Source organism: Haliaeetus leucocephalus, unplaced genomic scaffold, assembly GCF_000737465.1.
Source record: "Haliaeetus leucocephalus isolate CR32 unplaced genomic scaffold, Haliaeetus_leucocephalus-4.0 Scaffold646, whole genome shotgun sequence".
In the NCBI taxonomy this organism is placed as follows: domain Eukaryota; kingdom Metazoa; phylum Chordata; class Aves; order Accipitriformes; family Accipitridae; genus Haliaeetus; species Haliaeetus leucocephalus.
This window is the reverse complement of record NW_010973082.1, coordinates 2,553,987-2,565,018: the sequence shown is the minus strand read 5'-3', so window position 1 is coordinate 2,565,018 and position 11,032 is coordinate 2,553,987. Positions and strand designations below refer to the sequence as shown.

At 48.5% G+C, this 11,032-nt stretch overlaps 1 protein-coding gene and 1 long non-coding RNA gene across 4 annotated transcripts in view; one reads left to right on the top strand and one right to left on the bottom strand.

The window, feature by feature from the left end:
• Nucleotides 1-4,325: 4,325 nt before the first annotated feature.
• On the bottom strand, nt 4,326-10,050 carry SLC16A6 (solute carrier family 16, member 6). Of its 3 annotated transcripts, none has more exons than XM_010578591.1 (6): nt 10,015-10,050; nt 8,724-8,965; nt 7,939-8,082; nt 7,046-7,174; nt 5,244-6,065; nt 4,326-4,618 (listed from the first exon to the last, which is right to left on the bottom strand). In XM_010578591.1, the coding sequence occupies exons 2-6, from the start codon at nt 8,956-8,958 to the stop codon at nt 4,377-4,379; spliced, it is 1,572 nt and encodes a 523-aa protein (XP_010576893.1). In that variant the 5' UTR covers nt 8,959-8,965; nt 10,015-10,050; the 3' UTR covers nt 4,326-4,376. The 3 variants fall into 3 exon arrangements, with proteins under 3 accessions (XP_010576893.1, XP_010576895.1, XP_010576894.1); XM_010578593.1 differs by lacking the exon at nt 10,015-10,050 and adding an exon at nt 8,351-8,607 and having other exon boundaries at nt 7,046-7,304; nt 8,724-8,808; XM_010578592.1 differs by lacking the exons at nt 8,724-8,965; nt 10,015-10,050 and having other exon boundaries at nt 7,046-7,304; nt 7,939-8,344.
• Nucleotides 10,051-10,119: 69 nt separating this feature from the next.
• Nucleotides 10,120-11,032, top strand: part of LOC104838709 — a 7,923-nt gene continuing 7,010 nt past the window's right edge. The window contains exon 1 of the long non-coding RNA XR_775098.1: nt 10,120-10,193. This is a non-coding gene — a long non-coding RNA (uncharacterized LOC104838709). The remainder of the gene's footprint in view (nt 10,194-11,032) is intronic.

Here is an 11,032-nt window from a genome sequence, read left to right as displayed (position 1 = left end):
TGCAAGTAAAAGTCCATGTGAGTGAAACCAGGGAGGGGAAAACTCTGTGTTTTGCTGCCAGGATCCTCAGAGGTCGCCTGGTTTGGCGGGAGGCAAGCATGCATCGCAGCTACAAACCGGCTTCTCAAACTGACGGCATCGTGGGATGCCCGGGAGCCTTTCCCGCGCATTGCCAGTACGGTATGCCCGTGGGAACCAGGGGTCCCGTCTTTTGGTGGGGACATCAAGTATAGAATAACTCTTCTGGGCAGCAGTGCTTTCTCTCTCAGCCTTTAAACCACGCCAGAAGTTAAAGGGATCTTTCCCTAAACCCCACCTGTGAAGCATCTTGAAGATGAGCTTTAAAGAGGGAGGGAGGAAGGCTGCTGCTTGGGCTTGCATCACTGTGAAAATTCAGGTCATGTTTACTACGGGCAGCTGGAAAATGATGATCTCAGATGCTAACAAGTAACATCTGAAGGGAAGCGTTAAAACATTTGAGCTGTTTTGTAAGCACCTACTTTACTTTTTGCCAAAACCAATCTAGCTATTCTTAAAGATTCATTTGTCCCCTTAAGTACATGATGTCAGCTTATCTAAAATAAGTGAAAAAGAACAAGAGGTTGCCCTTCCTTTTAATTCTAAATGGAAAAATGGTTTTGTTGTGTTTTTGTTTTTTTTAAAGACCCCAAAACAACAAACAAACCCACTGTACAGCTTCCTTTCTGCTTTAGAAAGTATAGATACCTACAGTCTGAGGGCTTTTTGTGCTTCTGCAAGCTGACCTTGTGTAATTTCCTTATTTACATTTGGCTGGCACCAGCCTCATTGACTACAAGAGTTTATACAAGCACTTTTGAGAGGAATACCAAGGCTTGCAGAAGTGAGTTCTGCCCCACGTTGCCCTCTTATTTACTGGTACAAAGTAGATATACAATGCTACTGAATAAAAATAAGTATTCTTACCCTATTTTGTTCTAGGGCAATTAATTTAAACCAGGAGGGAAAAATTACTCAAAGTTGTTGCTGTGCAGGGAGACATCTGATAATGTTACAGTTTTATGTGCTTTTATTTATGTGAACAGTGTGCAGCCTTTGTAATGTGCTTTTTTTTGGGGGGGGAAAGCATGTTTTTGAGGAAGCTGTTGCAAATAATGTTTGTTTGCTGCTGTAATTGAGCCAGTCAAATTTGGAGACAGATCAGCTTCCTGGGACTTTGGTATTTGCATTAAGTCTGCGCCACTTGCATGCACAATCACCTCTTTTCTAGGACTTCTGCAACCAAAATGAAAACAAATTACACTTAATACGTATCAGTGGCACGATGATTCCTTCAACAAGTAGTTCATTTGCAAATCTAATACATGCATTGATATTTGGAATTAAGCAGCATGGCAGCATTACTTCTTGTAGGGTTTGGTGATGCTAGGAGTTATGGGCTAAGCTGGGAAGGGCGTATCTCAGCTGGTATAAAAAGAAAGAAGATTTGAAGGAGAGAAAATTGCCCTTTAGTGCGACTATCCTGCTATTTAGTAGCTTGATTTCTGATACATGAGCCGCCTAGCCTGGCACGGAGAAAGTATTCAGCAATTCAGAGATGATAAAATAATTACATGATTGCGTGCTTCTTGAAGACACGAGGATAATGTTCCTAAGTGCCACCAATTCAGTTACCACTCAGAAGAAGAAAAGGCTCCTTCTAATCAGGCCTCCCCGGGTAAGGGTTTGCAAGAGTACCCTTGAGGTCAGCTCTAATCTACCAGCTTCCAAGCAACTCATTTAAAAGAGCATAAGATTGCCCAATTCGCAGGGTAAACACGCTACTTCAGGCTGAGGAACCGGCATGTGACAGCCACGCTGCCGAGAGCCCTTCAGGGAAGGGAAGTAGTGGCCAGACCCTGCAACAACCCTGCGGGAGGGATGAAGGCTGACGCAGCCTCATCCTAGGGATGGAGAAGAGGGAGAGGAGAAAAGTTTCTTCACTTTCTTTATTTAAAAAAAAAAAAAAAGAGAAAAAAAAGGAAAAAAAAAGTTTATTGCAAAACTCAGTGTTTTAGAGTATTTCCAGAGTCCACTAGGTACATTACAAACAAATCAGTAAATCCTGCTTTGAACACATTAAAGCCTGCTTCTGGGTCTTCTGCGCCCGCACACACACATACTCACTCGCTCCCCTGCTCGTGCCGCGACACAGACAGGAAAAGAAACGTACTGTGAGGTCAGTGACAAACATATTATTTGATCTGTATTGGAAATTGTTGTAAAAAAAAATAATAATTAAATTACAGTAGAACCTCGCAAATCTGCAGAACAGGGAGCTTCCACACACACGCAAAACCTGGAGGCCTTATTCCACTTCCAAGCAGAGTTGTAATAGCAAAGTGCTGTAGTGAGGTCTCGTATCACAAAGACTTCAATAATCTTACAATTATAGTCTACAGAACATTTACCAAAATGCTTGAAGTATCATAAATTAACAATAAATAAAAAGTACATCTTAATGCAACATCGTTATTTGTTCATTTACTCACCGATTCACAAAACTCTAGTTTTCTGTAAGGGGTCTTCCAGTCCTGGGTGCAACACAGCGAGGTTCTGCTGGCCGTGATAAAGTGCTGAGGCAGAGGAAGGACACGAGACCGCAGGTCTCGGGCAGTGAGGATGAATTGCTCTAGCCACTTGGTTGCAAGAATGCCTGTTTCCTTTCTTTCTTTTTTTTTTTTTTTTTTTTTTTTTTTGGCACAAAAAAAAAAAAACAAATCAAGCACCTTCCTAAAAAGAGGTGTGTTTGTTTTGTGGTTGGTTTTTTTGTTTTGTTTTTTTTGCAGATTGTCCCACATTTCTATGGCTGGTAAAATACAGACAGGTCAGCATAGCAGTTAATGTATGATGCCACTTCCACTTAAATACACAGAAATGTTGGTTTGGCTTTTTTCCAAACCAAAACAGACTTGTTTTATTTGTCCCCCTGAGTTGCCTAGAGGCGTTAAGATGCATATAGGTGGGGTAAGCAAGCTTGTGTCACCGTGAGTAGGAATCTCTCCCATTAAGACTAAATGAACAGCTAGTATGTTGTCTTTTATCATTCCCTTCACTGTGCACAGGCTCCAGTTCATGTCTCACTGAAGTCAGCAGCAAAAAAAACCAAAAAACCAAAAAACCAAAACCCCCCCAAAAAACCCCTCTTGCTGACTTTGGGGGAACAGGGAGAGCTGGGGAAGGGGGTACAGCTCAGACCAGCCACCCTGTGCCCCTGGGGTTGGCAGATGCGGGGAGCAGACTGCGCGGGGCTGGGTAACACAGGGGTTTCCACGTTCATGCAGTGATGGGGCAAAGATTTCCTTGTGCACCTGTAAGTGAAGGTTTTGGGTACATTAAGACATACTGGGCCAAATCCTCCCTGCAGGGTGGGCCGGTTACGGCAGCAGAGCTAGGTCCATTGACACCAGCTGAGGCCCTTATGGAAGGAGATGCTGGATCTGTCGGTTGGGGTTGTTTTTTTTTTTCCTTTTTAAATAACAACTGGGTTACCTAAGACCTACCTATTAAAAACAGCTACACTCTATGCTGTAAGAGTAAGTTTCCCAACAATTTCACAAGCTAGCAATACAAGATAGGTATTGAAGAGATTGATGTAAAGACAGCTTTCCATTATGCAAAAGATTATTTTTCCTCTCCAGTTATTTAAGCTAACCTCCTATCTTAGAATAAATTAATAAATACTAGTTAAATTAGAAACAGTACATCAGATCTGACTATCAATAGAAAACAGTTCTAAGGATACCAATTGGGAGAAGAAAAATGATCTTATGAAATATGTGCAGTAATAACTGGCCATAAAGACATATGGAGCCTCCAATTTCCCAGCATTTGTGATGTTCAAGTTAATTAGAAGAACATTAGCAATGGTTTAAGTCAGCTATCTAGCCTAGTGTCCTCCTCAAGTCTAAAAGATGAGTCCATGTTCTTCCAGAAGAAGATTCAGTTGGAAATGCTCATCTCCAGTTCGTATCATCAGTTTCTTGTCTGCGTGGAATTTGTGGTAGGGGATGGGTAAGGACAGTCAGAGGCTGAGCTGCTTCTGCTGTTGCTGTTTGCAGTTTTTTCTGGGATCAGTTGAACCTTTACCTATGCTTGTTATCAGGAAAGCAGGAGTGTGCATCACATCTTCATGCTAGACAGAAGTTATTCTTATGTGGCTATCTGTATTTTCTATGGAGCTTTCCATTGTTGGTTAAAAAAGTTCTTTCTAATAATTAAAAAGTTGTTGGTAGCAACTGTTCACATTTAAAATTTCACATTCCCTTTAGAATGTAGTTTTAAAACATGGAGCAGAGCTGATGTTTTCCCAAGTCTTACGCTGAGTACATTACATGGAGAAGGAACAGCTTTTTTTTTTATGCCACACCGTCACAGCCTTTTCCTGAATTTTCTGCTTTTCCAATATCCATTTCAATAAAGTCATCTGGTAAGTCTGGTACGACCTCCGCCGCGCTCTCCTCTGCGCACTGCTGCTGGCGGTGGCACAGCCCAACCTTGCACGGTCTCACCAGGGACAGAAACACAGCACCCAGGACCATGCCAGCAGCACAGGAGTAAAAGGCTGAGCTGTAGTTCTGTGTCGTATCCACTAAGACACCTACGGAAAACCCATTTACAGCAGTTAGCCACAACCGACTCCCCCTCTCCCTTGCCCATCCATCCCTCCTAGAGGATTTTTAATCCCGGTACCACTGCATCATTTTATTTGCAATCAAGAGATACTCAATGGCAAACAGATACTACCTTAAAAAAGTAAAAACATCGTGTTCAGGGGTGTGGAGTGTCATCTTCAGGCAAGTCAGAACCCTTTGGGCACGGCAGGGACACTAAGCTTGAGATGCATCAGGCATCTCTTTATTAGGATAGAGACTTCACCTTTCTGCAGCGTATGGCAGAAACACATGCACAGTGAAAGCGATTCGTTTCTGCTGTTCACTAGAGCCTGAAGTGATGCCAGTTTTAGGCTTCTAACAGGAGCAGGGTAGCACTGCAGTATTTTCCTTCACTCTGAGGTTCCTCAGTGGAGACTGCCTCATCTGTGGGACTCTGCAGAGCTGCATTGCAGCAGTCTTCTGGCTCCGAGAGCTTCCCAATACTAGTTGCAGGGCTTTTAGGATAGTACTATGATTAGCGCTGCCGGAACACTTTCTAGACAGAGATCAGCACCAATAGCTGTCAAACATACCAAAAAAAACCCCCCAAGATGAAAGTTTTAGAGTTACCTGCAAGGGGTGGTCCAGCCAACCCAGCTAAGCTTTGAATGAAGACGTAGACTCCAGCCGCAGAAGACATTTTTGCAATGCCAACCACGTCGTCTTCTGCCAGGAGGGGAATGTGCGTGCCCGCTACCGTTCCAAGCATGAACCCAAAAAATATGCTACATGTCATCAAGCCCCAGAATTCAGAGGCAAAAGGGAAGGCAAACAGCGCTACAGACAGCAGAACAACACAGATGAGTTCGATGTAGATCTTGCGGATAGGCTTTTTGTTGAGAACCCAGCCAGCTGAAATTCTTCCAAAGACCTCTGCGATTGCCATGGCTGACAGTATGTATGCAGAGTGGTCTTTGCTGATGCCAAGGCTGAGACTCAGGGGAATGATGTAGAGGGAAGGAGCGAAGAAGCCCAGGGTAGCGAACAGGCCAAAGAATGCATAACAGATAAAGCTATAGTCTCTCATCACAGAGAAGTCCAGTAGTTTGGTTTTTGGTTCTGGAGGGGTGCTGTTATTTTCAACAAGTATCTGTACATGTTCCTTTGGTTCGTCACTTTTCGGCTCTGCTTTGGTGTTTCCAGGCACATTGCTGGGTGAGGTAGTTATTTCTACTCCTGAGTCTATGGACTCTATTGAGGTGCGCGTTTGCTCGTTTTCAAGCATATACTTTGTCTCCGTGGGCTCTTCTGGAGGCTGCACTTTCACTTCTTCTTGCTCTTTGATGATAATGGGTCGCAGCAGTGATCCACAGACGACGATGCTTAGCTGTAGCACCCCAACAGAAAGGAGGCTGTATCTCCAGCCAATCTGCTCCTTCAAAGCAGTAATTGCTGAGGGAAGAGGGCAGAAGAAGAAAGCGTAACTAGAAAAGCCTGGAGTTACACCAAGGAGCTATTTGAATTTACAGCTAGGGAAGTAACTAAAGCTTCATCCCTGGAAGGTCCCAAGCACCTCAGCTCTTGCAGAGGCTGAGCAGGGGTCCCTCCTGCCCAGGGCCACCCAGGGGTCTGGCATCCACGTTCCTCCCATCAGCTGCAGCGGACAAGAGCTAGAAGTTGCATTTAACATCTGGCTAGCAGAAGCTACCCTCTAGGTAGCTGCTTTTGAGGTCCCAGCGAGTTTGGGATGCCCAAGGATGAAGGTGGTGTTATTTTTAGTGAACGAAAGCAAACTCAACATTTGAGTTTCCTCTCTCAGCCAACCCCACCCTGAAACCAGCTGCTGGAGGAAGTCTTTTAGCTCTACTCAAAGGTGCATGTCACCGCCTAATTACGAGCCTTCACTTGCAAACAAAGCAGCTTTGCAATGGGTATTACCTGAAAGCAAGCATGCACAGCAGAAGACCACCTGAACTGCAGCAGACAGGTGATGACAGGGACACGCTGCCTGGGGACAGGTCCCCAAAAGGCTGGAGCAGCTCAGCAGCCCATGCTAAGCGCAAGCCCACTAACCTTTAGGAGCAGTTATGTGTACTGTGTGTGTTTTAAATAGCTGAAGTTTCTCGGTCTTATTTTTAGCCTGCTAGATCTATATAGGGAACCCGGCGGGCTGCGTATCAGCAAGGCACGTCCTGCTCCAGGGCTCAGGCATCGTTAGACCAGAATCTAGGATTACTTGTAAACCTGCCTGCAGGGCAGGAGTGCCACGGGCATGTGAGCAACCACCTGTGGGCTTTAGCAGCTCATGGGAAGGTCCACGAGCACCAACTTGATATCACTGGCCTTTGCCTCCCATTTGCTTGGGAAAAGGATCAGAGCAGCCTTGTGCTTTAGGCATGTGCATATGAACTCACAGCGTTGGGGCACTGTACCTGGTGCAAAGGAGAAGACAGCAAAACATTCCCCTGTAGATGCCACTGCTGTGACCAGCGAACGTCTTTTGTCAAAATACTGTGATAAAATGGTGACAGTCGGGAGGAAAGAGAGGCAGTATCCAAGGCCTGTGAATAAATGCCAAAAATTGCCATAACAACAAGTAAGGGAGGGGGAAACACCGATGCAAGAACACGTTAAGTCAGCTTTCCCAGTGGCGAGATTACAGTAGCATTTCGGCCAACTCAGCAAGTCACCCTGGAAGAAAATCATTGGGGAAACCAGAATGTTATTTTTTTTTAAAATTGGAGGGGGGGAAATAAAAAAAATTAAAGAAAAACCAAAACAAGAGACCCAACCCCCCAAACCTGCTAGATAATGCCTTCTGTTCCCCAACAGCCAGTGGGGTCCAGTTTGAGGACCTCATCTGCTTAAAGAGTTTGAGCCTGTAGCAATTACTCCCCTAAGCAAGGCAAGCTCCCAGCCATGGATGTGAGCAGGACACCCAGGCCAGACTGCAGAGGGGGAAAAAGTATCAGAAAAAAAAAAAGAAAAAAAAAAGAGATAGAGAGAGGTTAGAGTATCTGATGCCGTGAACAGCTTTCATCTCCCCAGCGATCCCAATCAGAAGCAATCAGTACAGCTGCACTAGCGCAGTGGTCTGCAGGACCAAGTCCCAAGGTGGTCCCCAAGGTGACAACAGGGCAGAAAGCCAAGCCTTGAGCCTTCATCACCTCTACCAGGAGGGCAAGGTCAGCTCAGAAGGGGCAGCAGCATTTCTCAAGCACTCCCAGTGTTGTGGGGAGTAAAACCCCCCCAGCCAGAACCACGCTTGCGGGAAGCCGCAGGAGAGAGCGAAGCATTCAGCAGGTACAGGAGTAAGACGACTCACCAGAGATGACGCCAATGGAGACATACATGTCCACAACGGTGCGGGCGAAGGAGGCAATGACCATGCCGGTGCTGATCAGCACCCCTCCAGCCATCACCACAAAGCGGTGACCAAAGCGATTGCTGAGGACCGTTGACAGAGGAGCTGGATGGGTGGGAGAGGAAGAGAGCCATGGTCAACACCCAAAGTCAGCAACTTCACCAGCTACCATCTCCTTCAGAGGCTCTTCTTGTCCCCCTGCCCAGGTCCCCGTGACATGCCACCTCCCCTGCCAGCTGGCCTCATGCAACAGAACATCACCCTGGAGCCATCCTTGGAGCATTGCACAGCTCACGGCATTTAGGATGTGCTAAATAAAAAAAAAAAATCATCAGAAGAGACTAAGATGGGTGCGTGGCAGCCTGGGACAAACCTGCAGCAACATCCGCAGACACCAGTGGATTTCAGTGCGGCTCAAGTTATTTCTAATCCTTTTCACTACAGAGTTCGGTTGCAAAACTCTTGTTTTCACCCCTTGCTGATGAGAGCTGAACGGCTGGGCCAGGCTCGGCGACACAGACCGTGTCCCTCTACCATGCAGAAGGACACAAGTTGGGGCTCAAAGGGACTGCCGGGCTGAGACAGACATTTCTTGGTATTTCAGGAGCACGCAGCCTCTGGGCTTTATGGCTGTTATTTATAACAGAACCATTAGAGACATAAAAGCCACAGGTACCAGGTCCTCGTATGCTGAGTCAGCAGTATGACTGCCCCTTGCACTCGTGCTGAACGCTTGCTACTCTTACCTGTGAAGGTCTGTACAAACACACATATGGATATTATCCAGGATATTCTGCTGTTGGTTTCGTCAAAGCTTTCCATCAGGTCATTAAAAAAGACGCCAAACGATTTTATAATGCCATATGTTAGAGCCTCCACAAAGAAGAAAGCAAAAGCAATTGTCCAACCCCATCCTCCGTCAGGCACTTTAGTATAAACATTTGGAGCAGTGCACGGCATTTTTACAGCTTTGACAGTCATTTTTGATCTGGAAAAGAGGGGAGAAAGAGCCAGGCATCAGTTTAAGATGAATTTTGCTGAAAGAGGCACGGCCTAGCAGCTGTAACATCCCTAAAGCACCACTAGCCAGTCCCTGTGCCGCCGAGGGATTAAATGCAGGAGTTGGGCTGAAGTTTCTGCCTTTGTCACCCCACGGGGCTCGTTTCTGCTGGTGCCCTTTGAGCCCGGGACCAGAAACCCTCCGCTCAGCACCCGGGCGAGCCGTTCCCATCAGCAAAACCCAGCGCACCCGGGAGCCGTCATCTGTATTTTGGTGCGTGGGGGTGGATGGATGCGGTTCGTGAAAGATCCACCGCGGGTCTCAGCGTGGGCTGGCGGAACCGCAGGAACTCCCCAGGGAGCACCCATCCTCCCCATCGCCCCCTCCTGCCGGGTGACAACCTCGATACCACCCATTTTGCTGCAGGGTCGGTCGACGAAACGACCTACCATTGCACCCTGCGGTATCCTAAAGCCACTCGGGGTGACGGTAACTCCTTGGGAACCCGCCCGTTCCCCAAAATGGCTGCACCAAGGCTGCCCACAACGCTGTGACCCAGCAATGGGGGGGGGGGGGTAGGGACATTCCATCTCATTCCATCTGCCACCAGCTCCCTGTGCTGTCCCCTGCAGCCCTTGGGGTCACTGACATCCCCCCCCGCCCAGGGCAGGAGGAGGCTGAAGCCCTAAGGGCTGCGGGGGGGGCTGGAAGGGATCACCCCATAAAGCACGGTGCTGGGGTGGCATCTCTTCAGCCCTGCTCCATGTCACCCGGGGGGGGGCCGTGGATGCGCAGGGGCAGTTTTTTTGTCCCACACGGGGCTCCTTGCCAAACCCGAGCACCGCCACACCTGCACGGCGAGGTGGAGGGGGGGGGACACACAGTCCCGGGGTCAAAGCCCCGGCATGGCTCCCAGTGGCCACCCCGGGAGGGGACCAGGAGGTGGCCGTGGGCAGCCACCCCCAGGCGCTGCTGGCCCCCCACCCCACGGGCTGCCTCGGGCCCCACGCCGGCAGCGTCCCAGGCACGGCGTGAACCTGCGGCTCTTGCGGGCGGCACGTTTCCTCCCTGCTCCGCCGTCCCCAGCAGCCACCAGGCATTTCCCTCCTCCATTTTATACTCTAGATCATCAGCGTGACTTTCTCGGCAGAGGAAGCCGGAGCGACTCCGGCAACGCTTCGCCATCCCACCGGGGAACTTCTCACGGGAGGACCAGGCGCGTCTGTGTGTGCGTTCCCGGTGGCACGGGCACCGGCACCCACCAGAGACCCGTGAGCAGCCCCACGGGAGCCTGGCTGGGGTGGGTGATGCAGGGGGCCACCCAGTGGGTCCCCCTGAGCTGGGTGAGGGGGGGGGGTGTCTCAGCACCCCACTGACGCCTCTGCGGTGCTGCATGGTGGGTCGAGGCTGGCGCACGGCTCCCGTGGGGGCTTTTTCTGCCGAGGGATGGAGCGAGGCGTGGGCTCCAGCATCCCTCCGGTGCTGCCCGCACCCAGGCTCTGCTGCAGCCCAGGCAGGGTGAGGGGCAGCGGGCACGACCACCGCCGTGTGCCCAGGCGGGAGTTGAGCCTCTGCCCAAAGTTTGTGGGAAGTGCCTGGATACCCCCCGAGAAAGGCAACGGGGCTGCAATGAATTCCTGTGTCACTGCACAAGGAATGGGGGGAGATTAGATTAGAAGGAAGCATGCTATTTAGAAGCAGGGGGGAAAAAAAAAAAAGCAACCTAAAAAAAAAACCCCAAACCACAAACCTTGGCGTACATTGCATGCATTTAAAAATTAAAAGAAATTACGAGGAGGAAAAAAAAAATTAAAATGCCGGCGCTTAGCCCCCCCCCCCTCTTCCCTGCATCACTTTCCGAACATTTCAGACCTGATTTCTGCATCGCCACCGCCGCACCGGCTCCTCGGCGGGCGCCGGGGCCGCCAGCTAAAAATAAAGGGATGCGGAAAAAAAAAAAAAGGGAGGGTAGGGGGAAAGCACAAAAAAAAAAAAAAAAAGCAGGGGAAAAAAAATAATTAAGGAAAACAAAATAAACAAAGAAAAAAAAGCCAA